The 21,699-nt window shown below is 36.1% G+C and overlaps 1 protein-coding gene across 2 annotated transcripts in view; it reads left to right on the top strand.

The window, feature by feature from the left end:
* The window catches only part of BABAM2 (BRISC and BRCA1 A complex member 2), a 159,875-nt gene that overhangs the window by 109,015 nt on the left and 29,161 nt on the right, over positions 1–21,699 (top strand). For both annotated transcript variants that reach the window (XM_085219400.1, XM_085219399.1), the window contains 3 exons: positions 10,077–10,176; positions 12,124–12,194; positions 13,650–13,732. In XM_085219400.1, the coding sequence (XP_085075526.1) occupies positions 10,077–10,176; positions 12,124–12,194; positions 13,650–13,732 (254 nt within the window). The remainder of the gene's footprint in view (positions 1–10,076; positions 10,177–12,123; positions 12,195–13,649; positions 13,733–21,699) is intronic.

Below are 21,699 nucleotides of genomic sequence, written 5' to 3'. Positions count from 1 at the left end.
ATCTATCTTGTTGCATAGGGAACTCATGTTACACCTGATGTGAACTAGAGTTTAAAACTGCAAACATTTGCTACTGATAATAATTTGCTATTATTCCCGGTCTTCCCACCTACCAGAGGTTGCCTTTGCGTTATGTGATGCGTAGTCCTGCCTCCCTCTGTTTGGAAGAGAGCATGTTACAATGAATATTGACCTATTTATGTTCATGGGAGCAAAACACACACAAATGCCTGTGGTAAAAATTCTGAAAGGGGTTGTAAAAAACCGTCCAAGCAGATTCACATCATCTTGTTAAATGAATAAGGGTTTAACATGGTTCTTGTTAGTTTGTCAAACCACAGTGGCTGTGTTTACATGAAAAACTTATGTTCTCTTGCCTTGCGTCCACATGTGAACGTATTTGGCTTACATAAAATCTGAATTCACTAGGCCTCTTGAGAATGTAGCTGGAGCACCAGACCAGACCTGTAGCATTCCACATCATTTGTGAACATAAGATAAAGCCAATTTCAAGATCTGAGCAAGAATGCCCCTTAATCATGCTGTGTACACATGGAAATCAGTGTCAGAAGCCAGATGTATGAAAGAAAAGCATTTTTCCCCTCTAACTTTCCGCCTCCCTCAGGCATTCTTAGAGATGACCCAAATGCTCAACTTCATATCCAGAGGTTTTCCAGCATGTTGCTCTCGTTTCTTTTCTGAGAATTTTCTGCAAGATTTCCTATCCTTTCATTAATTTGCTTTTCTTGTTCTTCATCAAAGCTAATCAAATGTGATGCTGATGATGCAAGGGACAGGATGTTGCTTACACTAAATGTTTCTGCAGGTTGAAGAGATTCATAAGCTTTGTTAATATGTTTAAGTTAACATAGCATTAAAGTAGCAGAGAGGCAGAAAAACAAATCTCTAGTATAGTAGAGAGGCAGAAAAACAGCATGTTTACAAAATGATTGTGTCCCTGAAAGCATCAGGCATTAAGCAATATCTGGAAAAGATTAACAATAAGAGATAGTTACTGTAATTTGATTAATAGATTAGGGAACATAAAATAATGAACAAGTACAGTCATAAAACATAGAAAGGCTGCAAGTTAGAGGAAATGAATATTCTTCAGAAATAGGTGAGATAGGTTGGTAAGAAAGGAAATAGAGTGGTATACTTTTTGACTCGTTTTTCTGCTTCATGATAAAGACAGGGATGGTTAGATGGTCTTTGTATAAGTACTAGAAAAGCACCTGCCCTATGGGCAGTCATAATACAGTGAAACATAATACATGTGCTCAGTGTTACTGTATGCAAGTTCACAAATTGATAAATGATAGTTAATGTAGGGCACGTGTTCATAAATTTAACCGATACCCGTCTTAAAATATTTTTATCGTTTGTTTTATGAGTAGATGGAAGATTCACACGTTTGTGATAAATATTCTGTTCAATGGGATTGTTTGGGTGATCTTCATCACTAAAGCAGAGTGGATTATAAAACAGCAGATCAGTATCTTAAACAATGACAAGCATTGTGTAACATACCACCCATGTTTCAGTGCAGAGGAATTTCCAGTGATCCTCACCATAAATAAATCTTCAATCCTTTCATTAATTTACTGAGTCCTACTGTTCCAGCCGAGCACTGCTTACTGCATACCAGGACTCTGGTCTTTTTTTTCCCTGTTTATGCAAAAGTTTACAATTCCCAGTGGTCTTCTTGCTACGTGTAAGCCACTTCTAGTTCTTTTGAGATAGGAGTTCAAAACATTTTTTCCCTTAAAAATTCCATGTGCAATATTTTTTTAAATTGCTGCCAAGAAGCCCCTCAATATATTCAGTTATTGTGGTCTATAAATATCTGCAGAAAGGGATATTTAAAAGTACTATTTTTACTTTTTTTATACTACTAAAGAACAGTTAATTCAGAAGTAAATTTTCAGATTAGACTCATTTTTCCTTCATAGTCCATGTTAAGGAGAAGTACTGGAGCATTTTGAATAGTATGTATGTGACATTTCAAATCGGTGCAGGATGAAAAATTATTGTAACTGGGTTAAAATCCACCTTTTCAGCCGAAATCTTGTTCTACCTTAGTGTGGCACATTTCCAGCCTTTTTCGCACTTGTTCTTCCTGAGACCCCAGCTGAACACAGTCACAGTAGGTTCGGCCACAGAGTCTTTCTCCTGGTGTCTTGAATCATTCTTTTAACCTTTGCTTGCTGCTTTTTTAACTTTTTTTTTTTTTTTTTTTTTTTTTTTTCTGTAGGACTGCACAGTGTTCTCTTTATTTTCTTATCTGCCAAGGTTCTTATCTTATCTGTGTCTTTTTTGTTCAGTGAGTGATATTTGCTGCTGCTTCATTTGTCTGTTTTCTTCCAACAACTTCAACTTTTTCTGAGTTTTTTCTTTTTTTTTTTTTAATTTGTGGGGGGGGAAGATGCATTGGCTGTTTGCATTTAATTCTCTGTACAGTTTTTTCTTCACTTTTTACTAAAATTTCTTTTAGTTTGCTGCCAAGATTCCTTTAAGAAATACACAAAATGTTCTAGGAATAAATAATATTTTCCCATTATAAACACTGAAATCTCCTTACTGCAGCCTGCACTCCTCCTCCTGTGTCATTCAGTCCCTGCTGCTTAGTTCCTCATTGTGCTGTGCAAGGCCAGACTGTGCACCTCCCATGGGACAGGAACCAGACCTTCCTGTTCAAACCGTGAGCCTTCCAGTAACTTTTTCAGGTGTTCTTGTAACTGTTTTCCTTAAATAATGCCGTACTGATGGAAATTAATATTAGTAACTGATGGAAGTTAATATTAGTAACTAACGCTTTCTACAAACACAACAAAAAGCCCTGTTTGAGAGCATAAGTGCCTTTTAATTCAGTTCTTACGTTAGTTGTTATGAATATCTGATTGTTATGTGTAACCTTTCCAAAACCAAGCTGCTCTGAGTGACTAAGCATGTTAAATTTGTAATGCACCTTGCTGGGACTTTTTGTACAAAAGCTGAGGGGGGCATTAGTGTCGTAAGTTTCAACACAAAAGCAACATTTGTCAGAATTTGTGAGAGCAGAAAAGCACACTCTTGTTATAGTCTGGGGAACTGCTCACATTCTCTTTTTCAGAATATGTTCATTCTGTATTATGAAAAATAATTTCATGTATTAAGCACAAGGGATTTTTTTTAATACTTTTAATCAGTTTTAAATACACTGCCTTTATTCTTGTCCCTTTGTATTGCCAGCATGGATTTTTATATTGGATGTAGCTTTACAGATTGGTGTTAAGTTAAATTAACCTATATTTTAAACTACTGCTGATAATGAAGTCTTTCTCATAATTTCTTTTGCATTCATTTGGTCTTTTCCTGCAGTTTGTGTTTGGAGGTACAGTTTATATGTAACCAATGAATGAAAAATTCATTGAACCCAGACTTCGTGCTGTTCATGTAAATATTTTGTTGATTATAGCCACCTAGAGTCAAATGAAAAAATGCATTAGAGAAAACTGCTTTTTTGATTATCTTACCTACAGCAGAATGCCAAACAAAGTAGTATTCATTAACTGTTGCAGATGACAGCTTTTATGCTACTCAGCGAAGATTATGAAACCTTAATGTACTTTAGTGTATGTGTCTTAGCATTATAGGTGGGCAAGCAGAACGGTTGCAATTACTTGCTAGAGCATACAAAGTCAGCAGAGGTGCAAGTAGAGCTTGGAATGAGTTCCTTGCAGTCTTCTGCACAGTCTGTGAAGCTAAAATAGATTTTACACTGAGTTTTCACTTTTTTGCAGTGATTATTTCATGTTTTTTTCCAGTCACAAGTAAGGAGGAGCTCAGAAATGTTTACTCTGAACTTTTAGTAGGTCATGGAGAGAAAGATGGTATTATCCTTTTGGCTCTAATGGTCAGACTTGTGGCCATGTTGATCAAGGCTCTAGGTCTATTTGTGATTGTTGTTTTGGTTCTTTTTGCTCTCAATAACATCAGTATCTCAGATTGTATCTTTTAGGTAGAAACATACATTTCCAATTGCATCTAAACTGACTTAGAAATAATTGTAAGTAAAAGTGTTCCTATATTCCTGTAAAAATAGTGGCATTTTAGGTCAGCACATTGTGGCTCTAAAATAGAATGGAAATTTTTGGGGGGGATGCACTTTACCTTGTAGTAGATCTGATTACAAATGCTGACAAACGATATGTTAATTATGTTTGCTTTACACTGAGTGTTACCAGAAAGAGGAGAAAGCACTGTCACAAGCCTAGACTGACTGATTTCTCAGTAATAGGAGTAATGTTTGGTTACTTTATTAGCTCTGTGTTGCTGAAGGAAGCATTATTCCACAGCTCTTGCAAAGCAGCACATTGTTAATGTGATAGGGAGGATTTGATGGTCGAGCAAGTCTGAAGAATGGTAAACTTACAGTGAATTTGGGATCATGATTCTTCAGGCTTTTGTGGTCACGTGCTTTTATTTGATGTGGTTCCTTGCATCTCCTGTGCCAAGTGGTGTAATGCACTAAAATGATGAAACTGCAAAAGAGAAGAAGAAAAAAAAAAAGTGAACTATTTACTTTAGCAACAAAGGAGAAAGAGAGCAGGGAAAGAGATCAAAGCCCATAACATGAGTGTCTTAAAACAGGAAAAAAGAGCAAAAAGAAGGGAATTTCTTTCCACATGCTTCAGGCTATTCTCGCTTATGCCCACCAAGAGTAATAAACATTTGTGTAGGTCTGAAACATGGTTCAGTTTTAAAATAAGGTAGGTGAAAACTTATGGACTTAACAAGGTGTATCCTGGTAAAAGAAAGGGCTGTCCGTAGGGTCTAAAGTCTACTTTCCATCTCTAGTAAGTAGATACAATGTGTTTTAACATTAGCTGCACTGAGAGAAAAGCACTTTGTTATTTTAAACAATATAAAATGTCTTTCCATGCAGAGGTAAATATTTTGTGTATTTATATTTTCAAAGCTAGACAAATCTTTAACTGTATGGTTCACAGCCATTGAAATAATATATTCACATTGTGGGCAGGAATAATTCTTGTTAAAATACTGGACCTCCGTCACAAATTGATGGGTATTACTCTTTCCTCTTTTAGATTAAAAAGTCATTATGCAGGGTAATTTCTCAGAGACTGAGAAATTTTCTTAGATATTCTTTTGATGGTGATACTTCTTTCAAAGAAAAGCTTGTGGAGCTTTGGAGGTGGGGAAGGGTAACAGATAAAAGCCATTAGGGCAAAATATGCCCTAATGAGAGGGTATGACATATATGGGTGCTTGTCTTCAGCACCATAAAGTGTGTTAGTGCATAACTTACAGATTGTGATACTGGTATTCTTGCAGGGCCTTACAAGACATTGGGAATAGTCTACAAAAAGTCTCATTTTCAGACTCAGTTCAAAATGTCCCAGTGATGCAGAGAAACATTTGCATGCATTTTTCTGCTCCAAGAAAAAGGCCAGCAGAATGGATTACAGAGGGAAAGGACAGTGAAGGAAAGGACTTTAGGGAACCTTTCCAGGCTCAAGAGAGCATAGGAGAAGTTGTGAGGAAGGGAGTTGGTTAGGAAAGGGACTAGGATCATCTTCCATCATGCCTTTAATGCTGCTTTGCCTAGCGAAGTTTGCGACTTGAAAGCAGTTCTCGTCTTCCCTGGTAGAGTGATCTTTGTAAGGAAGGAGAACTAATTGGTTCTGTACAGCTAAATACCCTGGGAAAACAACAGTCACTTCTGTAAACCTATGAAATAATGCTGTCTTTTTTCAAGATTAGTTCTTGAGAAATACAGTTTAATGTAATTACAAGCTATCAAGAAATGGGAAAGAATTTTTTTATTTTACATGTTGGCTTGAATAAATAGATCCATTGAGAGACAGACAGAGCGAGTCACTTGGAATGCACCAGTCAACAGCAGAAATGTAAACATACTCCAGCTATGCTATCTGCACTTGTACTTCAGTGTGTCACAGAACAAAACTACTATTAATGTAGGCTGACTGCTGCTCTTGTTGAATTCATTATGGAGTCCATCACAAAATCCGGTTTAATTCGCCAAAAGTGATCGGAATCCCATTGCATGTGACACTGTAGAAACCCAAGAAAGCAGGAACTTGCTGCAACAGAGACTCTGATCCATCTTAAAAACTGTTGTAAGAAGTCGGTTTGCAGAGCTGAACAGGTTTAGTGTAACAGCAAATGAATAAAATGATGAGGCCAACAGATCTTAGTCTCTGCCATCCAACATGTTCATGCGTTCTTATCTCATAGATAGGTGGATCTGCCATGTATTTATCTGCATCCGGTACCAGTCCTAATAAAACAGCATCCACTTAGACAGTTGTTTCATAATGATAATAGGTTACAGAAAGTCACTATCAGAATCTTATAGAATTCTAGTTATTATAAAGTAGCAGTCTACTGGAAAGAAAAAAAAAACACAACATAATTCTGATTGGTTGTTCTGAAACTAGACTTACTCCAGCAGCTGTAGGGGAGCAAAATTTATGAATTTGTCTATTTAAAAGCAGTTTGTTTGTCATAACTCTTGATGGTTTTTTTAGTCTTCTTGACAGAATGAATGTTATGAAACCTGATGCTGTGATGCTATAGTTGTTTTTATTTCTGAGTATAAAAATTATGTTGTATTTGTGAGGAATGTATAGCAATTATACCAAGAGGAAAGCTTAAATACAAACAAAGCTACGTAAAATTTGTCTAAGAGGCTTTGCTATCTGAAAAGTAGTTCTGAACTGCAGGGATCTTCGGCTTGCACTGGTGAGATCTCTAGGCAAAGAATTTCCTAGATTCTACCAGACTTCAAACAGCATTTTTTTCTTACGCTCTTTCTTTTAACTAGGCTTTGGGGGCATTAGAAAGCATTAGATACCATCCACCCCTGCTCTGACCTCATGACACCCCATTTGGAGTACTGCATCCAGATCTGGGGCCCCCAGCACAAGAAAGACATAGAGCTGTTGGAGTCAGACCAGAGGAGGGCCAGGAAGATAATCAGAGGGCTCTCCTATAAAGACAGGCTGAGGGAGCTGGCCTTGTTCAGCTTGGAGAAGAGAAGGCTCTGGGGTGACCTTATTGCAGCCTTCAAGTACATAAGAGAGCTTATAACAGGAGGGAGGCTGACACATGTTCTGATAGTGATAGGTCAAAGGGGAATGGCTTTAAACTAAAAGAGGGAAGATTTAGATTAGAAGTTGGGAGGAAATTTTTTACTGAGAGAGTGGTGAGACTCTGGCACAGGTTGCCCAGAGAAGCTGTGGATGCCACGTCCCTGGAGGTGTGAAGGCCAGGTTGGATGGGGCTCTGGGCAGCCTGAGCTGGTGAGGGGCAGCCCTGCCCATGGCAGGGAGGTTGGAATATATGAGCTTTAAAGTCCCTTCCAACCCAAGCCATTCTGTGAAATTCCCTTTCCTGATTTTTTTCCTTTTTATGTATTTCCTTACGCTTTTTACATGTGCTTCTTTTTATTTTGACATTAAATCATTTCTATCTTCAGTTGCAGGTTTATTATCGGGTCAAAGGAAGGATAGCTTGTTGCTGTGTTTCATGCTTATAATGTGCTCAAAGTGTGCCCCTTTGACATGGCAGAGACATAGAATGGCATGGTCAAATCCTACTCTGGGCAGTAGTTTTCTTTTGTGTTATTGAATGTTTATAGAAAGTTTTGAGATTTTCAGAGGCAAGATCATGTGCAAATGCAATATTTTATTAAAATATTTAATAAGTAAAGTGTCTGACCCCAAATAAGGAACAAAGATGTCTGTCCGCTCTTACTTCTCCCTACCTGTAATTATTTCTACAGAACATAAATTACATTTTGCACTGCTTTATTCTGTTTTCAGAGGATAATTACACTAGAAATTCCAGCTTTCTTTCTCTCTCTCAAAAGCCACACCTTGTGTCAGTCTCATTTGAGGATTGGCTATTTATATATAAAATGTATATACATATATGAATTGACTACTTTCAGAATATGAGTATAGGTAAAATGAGAAGCCCTTAACCACAAACCATGGTAATTCACTCTGAAAGATGTATTGGAAGCTGGTAATAAAGGATTGGAAATTTATTTCTGTTGAAATCTGATAGCCATTACTCCTGATTTCGTACCTGCTATTGTAATGAAGGGAGGAGCCTGTAATTTCTTCTGCAGTCATCTGAGTATTTCTAATGGAATCTTGGTTCAGAGCGGGAACATGGACTTGTTTACAAATGAGGCAAGGCAGGATGCAAAATGGACAGTACTGTTTGCTCTATTTATGAGATTGGCATCTTTTATGGACCCAATTCTAATGTCTTAAAGTGAGGTTCACAGCCCACTGGTCAGGAGGGACAAGTCTTTCATTCTCCAGCGTTAAAAACTGATGAACCCAGGATGCTTTTAGTATCCTAAGAGCAAATAAGAATTTCAGAAGTGTTACAATTTATTGATAATCTAATAGTTTGGTTTTTTTTACATTAACATGTAACAAAATTACATTCCTCTGTGTGTATTTCCAATAAGTGGATAGCAGTAAGGAAACTGAATTTAAATAATAATAATAATAATAATTCAAGTCATAACTTCTGCTAGAAAAGTGGGTTTTTTGGTTTTTCTCTTTTATGTAGCTGTAGTGTACTCAAGGCTTTTCTTTCATGTTTACATATGCAAAACCCAGACCTGCAGAACTGTTCCATGTGGTGAGCAGTCTGCTGAACCCAGACTGTTTTGCCTGAGTAGCAGATTTCCATATACCTCATTACAAGTTTGTTTTTTTATTTATTTAGGCTCTGTTCCTTCAAAGGGGTGTATGACTGCAGACCTTTGTACCTAGCAAAGTGATACGTTATCGAGTACTGAGGAAAATACAAGGGCAGGTCCCACTGGAGAGCAAGAGCCTTGTTTTGCAGAGAACATCCTTGTTTGCAGGCAGTTTAATCTTTCATGGTAGCAGCATGTAAACAAGAGGCCACAAAGTAATTTAGGTTTTTAATTGTACACAACAAGATTCTGGATGTTTAGTACATGCTGTAAGCCATGGCGAGTAATGGAAATTCATATCTGTTTTGATTGGTAAGAGGCTCTAAGAAATCTTAGGTCAAAACGACTGAAAGAGAGTAGTGTGGACTGTAGCTGGTTGTTGCCTTATACCTGATTTAAATTAAAAGTGCTAGACCTTTCCATGCTGAAAGAGTTTATATCCTCATCAACAGCGGCAGCTTCTGGAGATTACTTGGGCTAACCTCTTTCTCCAAGCAAGGCCAGTTGTTTGGCTGGTTTTTGACCACTTTGAAAATAGAGAGTCCCCAGGCGTAATGGACCCCTCTTCTACTCTTTGGTTATTTCCTAACAGTTAATCGGAACTTCCTTTGTTATAGCATATCTCCACTGTATTTCATGCTATCACTGTGCATTTCTGAGATTATTTCTCAATCTTCTCTATCTTTTTCCATTAGATACTTGAAGGCATCAATACGCCTTCAATATCAGTATGCCTCCACTAACAATAGGCCTTCAACTCCCCTCTCAGATACCCTCTCTCCTCAACCTTCTTGTAAGACTGAGGAAACCCATTTCTTTCAGCCTTTCCTCGTACATCACATACAATCTTTCTTGGCTGCCACTAGGTTTGGTCTAGTAGGTGACATTTTGTAGTGGGAGGACCAAAATTGGAATGAGTGGCATGGCTGACATTTGCATTTGGCCATTTATTACTCTTCAGTCTACATTATTGCACTTAAGCTTAGCTACTTTGACTGACGGTGGATTTTTGAGTAATTCAAACATCAAAATCCTCTTATTCATATATGGGAAGGTATCTCAACTGTGTGTCTGATTGAAGAGGCTGAGAAAGTGTAATGAAAAATATTTTCTGAAAACATGCTTTATGTTAGTGATATTCTTGATTAAAGAATTACAGTGAATAGGTGGTATCATTCAGTACTTTTTGTATCATTGCAAAATAAAGTAGATTTCCACATTATGCTCCCCTGCCTTTAAGTTTAGAGAAAGAGGCCTCTGTAGAAATAACTTCAAAGTCTCAGGGATTGTATACGTGATGTACTTTTAAACTAATTTCTCTTTCTAGTGCGCTTGGAGGATCGTCTGCCCTTCACATCCCAGCCTTTCCGGGTGGAGGTTGTCTAATCGACTATGTACCCCAAGTATGCCAGTTACTAACAAACAAGGTAAGTTACTGAAGTTAACTCAATTTTCCTTTCTCTGATATAGTGTATTGTATAGCAGTAACACACTGCAGTATTTCCTGGGATCGTTTTCCTTCTGCTAGGTAGTAGGGCATGTTTGAGGTGATCTATACGATGAATAGCTTGGTAAGAGTTGAGTACCTAAGCAGTGCACTGAATATAATGAATCTTTTAGGTGAATGAGCACATCTGGTGTCAGATCCTGGTGTGGATTTTCTTATTATGAAATGCTACAGTTCAAAATGTAATGTTATTGTATCATAGAACACTGTCTTGTTGTATATTATTTTGCTAGTAAATCCAAATGAATAGTTTGCAAATTATTTTTCCAGTCAGAAGATACCGAAGTGTTCATATCATAATCATTGTAGATCCTGCGTGCTTGAGGGAGGATTTGATGATTTTTCTTCTCATCCAAAAGAATGGAATCAGCTGCCTACTTGGATATTTATGCAGTAATAGCTACTTAAGGTTGCATAGACTGAAAAGGTTCTGGCTAGTGTGCTGTTTAAACAAAAAAGAGAGAGTACAGTATTTTGAAAGCTTCTCCATTAAGTTCATTTTTCAGTACAAAGCTTAGAGGTCAATATCTAGGAATTTTCCTATTACATATTTCCTATTTGTATCTCTATATGGTTTTTACCCTTGTCCAAATGAGGAAAATAATTTTATCTTTTAGAAAAAATTCCTCAAACTGTTTCCATAATTAGATTGGAATCTGTCTTTAGAGTTGCTTTTGTTGTGGTTTTCTGTTAAAATTACTTTTCTTGCTTTTGAACATCTGCATATACACAGGACAATTTTTATCCTTTTTTAAACAAAGTCCCTTAAACAAACTTATCATATGTTTTCCTTTTCCCAAAATAACGTTTCAGATCCCACACAAAACCTTCAAAATAATTTCAGTTTTTTATAAAACAAAATAAATCTTGATTTACAAATAGAATAGTTTAAGGGGTACAAGGCAATACAATCATTGCTGAGAGCTAAGAGTTTGTCAAAAACTTTAGGAAAGCATTTGCCAGTCAAGGAATTCTAATATTACCATAGCCAAGAAAAATATGCTTCCTATTCTTTTCATGTTTGATAAAGAAAAAATAGATTTTAAATCAGTATTTTTTATTCGGGAAGGCAAAGGACATGAGGAGTCATGTACTATATCATACTGTAACTACCCAAAGTAAACAGATGCTCTTTCAGCCTGGCAGCATTTGCACTGTTTCTGTTACAGGTCAAACCCTATTCACACTATTCTGCTAAATAATCCCATTCAAATCAATAAGAAAACATCTATGATGCAAAGGGAATTTTGCCTTAAGTCTTCCGATTTTAGAATTGTTGGATTTTGCTTGTGTCAGGGTGGAAGTCTTTCAAAATGTAAAATGCCTCAATAATTTATACTCTCAATTGAGTAGATGGCTCACTGGGTCAGCATGAAACCACAGCGAAAGTGTAGTGTTGAGAAGATTTTGTTGGAGGTACAGTTTTCTGAAAACATGCAAGATCCTTTGTTAAATGATATGTATATATATTTCACATCCTGAATTTGATTTTGACTCTTAGCCAGCCGTCACATCAGGTAATTACGTTTTGCCTATCACCAGTCCTTGCTTAAACTTCAGCAAGGCAACATTGTGCATTTCTCTTTTTCACTCCTTACTTTGCTTACTGAAACAGCGCTTCAGTACATTGTGAAATATTAAGTTTTACATAGAAGTGAGTGAAGAGATGTCTTTACAAGATTTTTGCTGTGCTGGAATCCACCCCTTGTTTTAAAAGCATTTTAGGTTTCTTTGGTAAAATCATGCAAGCTAATTGTGGGATTCAGATTTAGAACCCTCTAAGTCTTCCTTAACAAGGGACAGATTAACTTTTGTTTGTTTTTATAGCTTCTCTTTTCTTTTCTTTTCTTTTTTTTTTTTTTTTGAGGTACAATATGTTATTCAGGGATACCATAAGAGAAGAGAGTATATCGCAGCCTTCCTGAGTCACTTTGGAACGTAAGTTTTTTTTCATGCATTATTTTGTGTAGCATGGGAAAAGTGTTATTTTATGCACATGGTCTTTGGTTCTGTTGCCAATATCTGGATGAAGTCTGGTCATTCCCACAGAATAATGGATGGATAGTGTATGGAATGAAGTTCCAATGAAGTGTCACTCCAGTGTGAGTTGCTGATCTGATTTTACTCTGAAAACAGCTGATTGTGAGAAAAGGACATAAAGAGTGTGCTTGCTGATAAATAAAGAACTGGAAAGAGTCTTTCAGTAATAGGCAGTGACTGAAGTGGGACGATGTAAAAGTGGGGTATGGTTCCAAGCCTTTCAGGAGCCAGAAACCACTGCTTGACATTAAGTCATGATTGGAGACCAGCAGCTCCCTCCGTGAAGCAATACTGGGACTCGTGAGAGAAAGACTTTTTTCAGTCATCTTAAATTCCTGCAGTTCAAAGGTCCCTGGCCGGGCACAATTAGACTTTACGTTCACAAAGCATCTAATATGGGATGCTGTAGAGCTGTGAAAAGTAGACATCTCAGTTTTCTACCCAAATTCTGAGTTGAGCAAGAGTCCAGGAGCTGATGAGACAGCTAGTGCCTGATCAGCAATGCTTTGCCTCACTGGGAGAAGGGAGCTTATGCTTCTGTGTGGCAATTTAAAAAAATTACATGAATATTAAGGAGCCCTTCAAATTCCCAGTCTCTCAAGTGATAGGAAGATAGTTGTTTGTTAGTAGGCACCCAAATTTTGTACAGCTGTAAGGTAGATAACAGTAACTTGAATTTGATGTGTGAGTAGACACAGATGAAGACTTAATCCGTGTGAAAAATGATTTTTTGTCTTCTGAGAATTATTTGATCCAAACTGCAGAACAGAAATGAACCAGATATATCTATGATTTTATTTCACTCATGAGGTGCTTCAGTAGTCTGATACTGCTTCAGGCTTTTAGAAAATACCTTCCTCTGCTGGCTGACTTTTAATGTCTACTGAACAAGCATTATGTATTTATTTTTTAATACTGTTATGCTGTGACTTTTATATATATAAGCTCTTTCTAATTTTCAAATTTAAACTTTTCTCAGCCTGCACAGTTTCAATTTTACCGTGTCCATTAACTTAATTTTAATAAATTTTTGTAAACTGATAACACTCAGGAAACCTGCATATGTATAGTTACTGCCAATTTAGTACTACAGATGCATTAAAAGGTCTAATTTCATTTCGGAATATATATTTTATGTGTTGGATATAACCTTTCTTTGGATAAGAAACTCCAGTACCACAGCTTAAATTTAGTTAGAGAATTGTATTTGTTAATAAAGTAAGCATTGGAACCTTCTGAAAAAATAAAAAAAGCCACCAAACACTGTAATCCTGGATTTACATATTTCTCATTCAGTATTAGGATGGATGCTGGCTAAAAATTGTATTAATGTTTTGTTTTTCTTGTTGATAGTGGTGTAGTGGAATATGATGCAGAAGGCTTCACAAAGCTTACTCTGTTGCTGATGTGGAAAGATTTTTGCTTCCTTGTTCACAGTGAGTAACTCTTTGCCTCAGGCACAAGTGTCTATCCTCATGAAGTTACAAGTTCAAAAGGGAAAAAGTACAATTACAGGAAACAATTTAAAAATTTTAGCTATTTTTGTCCAGGACTTAATGCATTTTTTTTATATGGCCATGACACTTTGTAAACACAAAATCCCACTCATACTTGGAGGAGAGATGATCCACACTGATGGAGTGTGCTGCTCACTTTACAGGACGCCAAAAGTTTTTCTGGTAACTTGGCTGGAGGTTGAGTTCCCATTTGTAACCCCTCCTATCAAAAGTGTCAATAATGAGGACCAATACTGTGCCTAAGCTGGTAATTCTTAAACTCTTATGTAACTGTCAGGAATTAATGAAATTATCATGATAATAATGACAATTCATTGTAGGGAAAATAAAAGAAAAATAATGCAATGCTGTGTTTAAAAGACAAACTTTTTTTCATAGAATGAAATAATTCCAGACAAAATGCCTAACAGTTTTCTGCAGTGTGTAGCTGAATTCTCCATCATTTGAGATCTTTAGGTCAAAATGGAATGCTTTCAAAAAGATGTTTTAACTGAAATAGATAATAATTGCTTTGTGTAGGAATTTGTAAGTATGGCTCCGTTACTGTCTTACATGTTGAATAGAAATAATTACAAGGTCGAATTCACAGGTATTAAAGATATTTTGGTGTGAGGAAATTCAGTCATCTTATCCTTAATCTTTTCATGAATACACTTCTTGTCTTTCTTAAATGATTATAACGTAGTCTGGGCAGCTGCAACATTGGTGTTTGTTAACACTTCAGCTTTGCAGTATTTCAGATTACATTGCGTTTGCTTGTGAGCTGGCTTTTCATGTGGAAATTATCGTGTCTAAAAGAAATCTGAATTTCTCCTAGATTTTTTAAAACAAAAAGGGAGGATTGTCATTCTACAGATAAATCCCTCTGCTTGTATTATATTAGAGATCATTAAAATAGGTCTCAATTATCCCTTTCTCTTTATCACCTCAGATTTCTAGGCATTAAATAATTCTGTTCAGAAGTGGTCTAGAAAGGGCTTTCTTGAAATTAAAAACTGTCTATCCTATTAATACTATGTATACATAGGGGAAAACACAAAATATATCTGAGGTAGTTGGAGAAATTGTCCTTATTACGTCTTTATTTAATTTTCAACTACATGCCATCACTGGCCAGTTGTATTCTGTGAGCTTCTTCTTTATGCACAACTTCATGAAGATTTTCTGCCTTTCTTAGACGCTACGAATCCTGTTGGTGTTAACAAGTGCTGTGGATTTGATTTTTGCCTTGGGCTAATATAACTAAATAAATGTTGAAGCAGTTATATTTCAGGGGAATCGAAATTCAAATTTCTTTTAAATAACAGAGTAGGTTTTGACTGTGAAGTAATATTCAGAGTGCTCAATTTAACTGACATGAAAGCTACAATTATAACTGAATAGCTTATCACTATGTATTAACCCTGTGGCCTTAGAAATCATACAGTGGCTTAGCTGTGTAAGTTATTGCATCACTCACTTGCTGAACAATCCGCTGCAAAAACATTTATGTTCCATGTACTGAAGGATATTGCAATGAAAGGCCTGAAACCTGCACTTCATTTCCTGAGTGAAGTAATGTAGACTTTCATCTCTTAACCACTGACATAACTATGTATATTATGGTTGAATATTTAGCAAGCGTCTAATAAAATGTCTGGGAGAGATAACCGTAACATGACGACTGTTCTACTTTATGTATTTGCTACAGTATGTGGACAAAGCATTCAGAGAAAAATAAATAGGTCAGTGTACAGCAAATCAAAAGAAAGGAACCATAGTAAATTTTACTGCCATCTTAGTTTTGGCTAAAGTTTTAGGTTTTGCTGAGGTTGTGAGATGCATAAACCCTAAAGTGAGTTGTATTTCCTTTAAAAGATAAATACAGATTTTTCAAAAATAACTCAGTTTGCTGCTTTTTGCACTTGTTTTCACTCAAAGTTGCAAACTTGTTTGGAACTAGGAAAGTAAAATACACTTGAAATGAATTTATTCAGAGTACTGTTGCTGAGCAAACTTAGTTAAAGAAAAAGAGGAGAGAAGCTGGAAAGTAATTCTGGAGTAAAAAAGCTCAGTAACCTTAAAATAATTTCACTTGCTAAAAACTACAGATTCGTGCAGTAATTTCAGAATGGGTATCAAAGCCATGCCTTAAATCACAGAACTGTCTAATTGCCAACTTAATCACTGGATTAATTTAGCTGCCTAAGTTGTTACATTAGATCAAAGGGCAGTGAAAGCAGCGGTTGTTTTAGTGGTTTACTTCTGAGAATTGATTAAGTGCTTTCAAATATGTGACAGAAGAAATGAATGTTCAGAGAAGTTCATGCATGCACGTAGAAAAGGAAATCATTAATCAGGCTTAATGCTTTTGATATTGATACCTGTTTTGAGGAAGGCTCAGAATGAAACTTTGTAAGTTAATATCAATATACTGCTGATTTCTTTCTCTACTTTTTTATAAATCAGCTATGATTTGTTTCTAGAGAGAGAGGCTTCTTAAGCATATTCCTTATATATATATAAATATATATATATAAATCCTTATATATATATTCCATATAAATACAAATTACATCTGTGCATAATTAAGAGATCTTATTGCTATGGACACAAGAGTAGGACTCCAAACCAATTTGTATATAGGCTTTTCAGAGATTAATTTTGATCTTACAAGATTGTCAACGCAAAAGAGGTTAACAGAAGTTGGAATAGTTGTGATAGCAAATGAAACACAGTCTTAGTGGTTATTTGTTTAAGATGTCTTGAAAAAGATGAGTGTTAAACTAAATAGTTCTTGTTTTGTTTAACAGTATGTTTGGGGTTCAGAATGCTGGCAGCTGTCAGTGTTGGTATCTAAAGTTTGTGTGTGATCTCAGACTTAGTTGAAGTTGGTAGGAACACTTGCTGCCACTGATCTTGGCTAACTTCAAAGGATTAGAGCTTCTGTGCTGGGTATTACCAGTGACCTGGCAGGTCCACAGCGCTGGTCAAATGAAAGATGGAAGTTTAATTAAGAAGCTTTCATGCCATGGTAGTACCAACTGAAGTATAATTTTGTACACCTTTTTAGCTCTCTGTGCTGTTCTGCAGTGACCTTCACCAGAATACATCAGAAATGGGCAACATCAGCAAGCATAAGGCATAGGGCATTAATTGGATTATGGGAGGTTATACCTGTATCAGGCTGCAAACAAATATCCTATTCTGGATTCATTATTTTGGCAGAAGTCATCAATGCCAGCTTCTGATGCATTCCTGTTTGGATATTACCGTCTACAGATGTTTGTCAGCAAAGCAATTTGTGCCAATGCTGTTGAGCACAAAGTGTGTTCAACTTATGTGATTTGGATGGTCTGAGCTAAATAATTAGGGTTTCCTCACGTAAACCTCCTTTGGATTTGGATTAGAACATTTCCCACAGCATCAGAAAGTAAGCAGAAAGCAGCTTCAGAAGTAAAGAGAAAGAGTTTTGGTAGCCATTGTTGTCAGATGAAGCTTGAGCGAGGGAAAAGTAAATGACAAGGAGCATTTAGTAGCTGAGAAGACAAGTTTACAGTACTGTGCAAAGAAAGTACAATTTATTCCAGTGCTCAGTGAAAGAGGAACATATGCCTCCTCACTGTAAGTAAAATTGCGTTGAAGAAGTAACCCATTCTGTTAGTTCTTTTTCCAAGCAGAAATAGCTCCTTAGGCTTCAGGTACTGTTTTAATCACTCTGTAGAATTTAGATAACTGATAATTTTTGAAGCAGCTGTTATAGTTTTAAGATGCTTTGGCCCTGTAAATGAGATTGTCCCACTCCTGGAAAGTCAACAGAACAGTTTCATGAGCTCCTTCGTTTATTACCCAGCAGCTGTTGAAATAAACAAGTTAGATTTTGTGGTAGAAAATGACTGGTAAGGAGGTTTGGTAAAGTCTTAAATGGAAGATGTTTCCTGGATTAATGTGTTGCTGACCACTTAATGTTTGCTATTGGGGTTTAGGAAAGCTTATGTGACAAGGCAGAAGTTTTTTGTTTTTTTTTTTCCATCTAAGATCTTTCTGACTGTTCTTCTTTTTGAAACTGCTTCTGTAGATTTTTACTTGAAAAATCACATGCCTACCACAACGATTCCAGAGTCACTGAGATAAGAAGGTGTAAGAAATACTTGTTTATCTGAGCAGTTTGGAATCTAGAACCTCAGACTGTTTCTTGCAAACATTCCTGCTGATATTTCATTAAAACTTTATCTGCCTCTAGTTTTGACCATAGAGTCCTCTGATTGTGTAGGACTTAGAGGTCTTGTTAACTGTAAATGTAAATATAATAACACTAATGTTAAATGTGAAAGTAGATAATGTTTGCTGTTTTGATACAGTGTTTAATGCAGTTGGAATACGTGTCTTACTGGCTCCTGTGTGCTGCTCAGAGTATGAATAATCATTTGAGCCAGTCTGATAGTTCTGGAGAACTATCCAGTTTTATATCGTGTAAGACTTGTTCACATAGCTTTGGAACTGAAAAGAAGATAATCTTTGAGTTACTCCTCTTCACCAATATCAGTGCCTGGCAGTGATCACAAGTAACACATAAAATTCCAAGAAAAGTAATCCTTGGAGGAAATAAAGATCGCATTGGCTCTACTTCTTCATGGAGGTTAGTCTGATTGTGAAAGAGAAGTCTCTTCAAGAGAAGCTATGGGAAAATAAACTGTTGTATGCCACAGCTGTTTTCTGAGAAAGGGCTGTTAAGGAGAGATGTGATAAGGGCTAACTGTTGAGTAGAATATTTACATTGAATAGCTTCTATGTGTAATTGAGGTGTTTTGTTTTACTATATAGTGCTTTTATTGTATTATTCTAACTGTTCCATAGATGAAAAAATGACTGTGAAAACCTAGGGAGAAGAAAAAAAGAGTGAACATGTCAAATAAGATATGGAAGAACACAGTGATACACAATAGTTTCAGGAGAGCAAGATGGCTCAACAAAGATGTCAAGCGTAGCAAAGTAAATGTTTCAAGAGTCCATCCAGTATGTGAAATTCAGTACTGATCAAAAAAGTCCAAAGTCTGCCAAAATTGCATGTGGATGTCATTTCATTCTTAAATGAGAAACTGGAGATTAACGAAATCTCAGTTATATAAAACTGCCTGGAAGAAGTCAAAAGTCATTCCAGTCTTATGCTTGGGAGTAATTTTTTGACTATTCAATAAACGTCTCTCATGAGACCATTTTTTCCTCTGAATCCCAGAACATTTAGTCACTAGCATGTATTTCTTTGAATCTGGTAAATAAAGCATTCTGTGATGTTAACAGTGCAGTGAAGTATGTATCGCTTAACTGAATTCAGTGAAAGTTGCAGATCCATTGGAGGGCTGTGGATTGGACAGTATGATGGGAAAGTAGCCTGAGTTCTGCACTTAACTAGGCACAGTCAAGAACTAATCCCAGAACCGCACTGCAGCATTTGGTAATTTACCTTTTGATGATCTTTTTTTTTTTGCTTAATTTTTTTCTTTTTTTTTTTTTTCTAAAGGATGCTGCCAACTAGATTTAGTTTGAAATCTTATTGAAAGCTGATTATTTAATTTTTCTTGTTATGAATAATCTCCATGCTCCATTGATTCCATCTTGGGAATTTACTTTTACATGTGGTGAATGACCATTCTTGTATTTAGATGTTCATAATGGTGGCAAGTAAACTTGAAAACAGATGTGTTCTTTCCCCCTTGTTCTGTTTTTCTGTGTTCATTTTGTAATCACTGTAAGGTAGATTTAGGTTCATATTTTCATTCTGTTAAAAAAGTGGAGTGGTCACAGGACAATTCATAAAAGTTGGTAAGACAGCAGCAGACAAGAAAAAACTTGTGTGAAATAGCAAAGTATTTTTAAGCCACTTTGGATTGTCTCTTTAATTTCTGAGAAACACATATATTTGGCATAACCTCTTAACTGGTAGTGTACTGCTGTAGACATGTTTTTCCTGGAACTACAACCACTCTAACAAATCTCTAACGAAGAGATTTTATAAAAACTTATTTCATAATTGCACTGTTCTAAAAAGTGAAATATTGCTTTTCTTGTCTAATAGACCTATCTAGAGTACTAGTACATGTCTAAGTTTGTGGCAGCCAACTACAAGAGATGTCAGAGATATCAACTACAAGATATCAGAGAGATCAACTACAAGAGATACAAGATGTCTTACAAGAGATACCTGAGATAGGGAAGCCATATAATCCTATTTCATACTCTCAATTTTGGAAAAAAAGAAATTAAGTCACAAAAAGTTGTTGATAGAGCTGGGTCCTGAGTACAGATCTTGGTACTTTTTCTTACTCCTAGTCTGTATCTTGTTTCTATGCATTCTAGTGTTGTCTCGCATAGCATTTGCAGATGAAGATTTTCTTAAGATGTGAATTACATGAAAGGGGTGAGACACAGCAAACTGAAAAGTGCTTGATAGCAAGCAGAAAACAAATAGAGAGCATCAGCATATCATAGTTTCATAGGGATCTTCCCTTGGTTCAATAGTAGACAGTACTGTCAGAAAAAAATAAACAAGGTGAGACCATGGAATTATTAAAGATATAAAATTCCTAGAATTAAGACACAATTCAGCAAGGATTCATCCTGACTCACAGGATAACCTTGCTGATCACAAATGAAAATGAAATAAATTAGTTTCCTTTCAAATCCCAGGCAGCATTATAAACAGGAAAAAAACCTTACTTTCCAGCCTTGTAAGAGTGAAAATGTCAGTGGGAGAAGCTAATGTTTTTAAACAGCTGCTTTTCAGCTGTTTGAGAAGTCTTCATGTCCAGTTGGAAAGTAATGTAGAACTTCTTAGCATTTAGCAGTGCGACTCTACTGTGAAAGCAGAGGAGAAGTTTTCACATTTTCTCCAACAATAGCATGCTATGGTCACCAGCCTGGAATAGGAGGAAAAAGGGCCAAGGAAGGCACAGGTTGCAGTTGCTAACAGAGTAAAAAGCAACTGTATTTAAAATGTAATATTTATGCAATTCACATAGAGAAGAGGCAGCTTTTAGTAGCATCAATTTCATCACCACTTGGAGAAGTTACTATAGAAACTGTTACAGAAGAAACAATAAAAGGAAATAAAAACGGAAGGGGAGGAATGAAGATCTTTGAGAATTTGAAGTAAAAATAAAATGAAATGGATGTCACTAGCTGAAGCTAGTGAGGTAAAAATAAAAAGCCTTTGTCTTAATTAAAATAATCATGGTTACAGGAATTAGAGAGGGAAAAGATCTGAGAGGCCAGTGTTGTTTCTTTGAGCTCAGTATAGGATTGTGAGGTATTCCATGGGATATTTTTGGTGGGTAGCCCAGTCTTGCTTTAAAAGTCCAGGAGTATGATTCAGTTGAGTTGAGAGATGACACTCAATTGCTTTTTCATGTTCTAAATATGTAAGTGAAAACTGCTTGAAGGATCTCTTGCTTTGATCTGTGACTTAGTTCCGCTGTTAGACTAAACAGAGCATTCAATGGTCTTGTCTGCAGCACATTGTAGCTTAAGGTATTTAAACAACTGACAGTCATGTGTTTGGGTTTTTTTTTAAATACAGTTTTTGAATGTAGTGTGGAGTGTTTAAAAAACAGCTACTGGTTATTACAGAGATATGGATTACTTTTACAAATGAATCATCTGTCTATATCAAAAGAAAATACAAACAGTAGTAATCACAAAAAAATCTGATTGCCATTGGGCCTATACATCTATATTGTAGTTCTCATTGCCACAATAGATGCAGCAAATACGAGACAGTCCTCTTTAATTAAGAAGAGGTTGAATATTTTATTTTAAAAAATTAAATGATACATTTACTCCAGTCTCATAGAAATCCACACAATAAACAAATCCACTCTCTATAACATGTCGGAAATGTTTAATCCATC

This window comes from Meleagris gallopavo, chromosome 2 (genome assembly GCF_905368555.1).
Source record: "Meleagris gallopavo chromosome 2, MGAL_WU_HG_1.1, whole genome shotgun sequence".
NCBI lineage: Eukaryota > Metazoa > Chordata > Aves > Galliformes > Phasianidae > Meleagris > Meleagris gallopavo.
The sequence above is the reverse complement of the archived record's forward strand: the minus strand, read 5'-3'. Positions and strand labels throughout refer to the sequence as shown.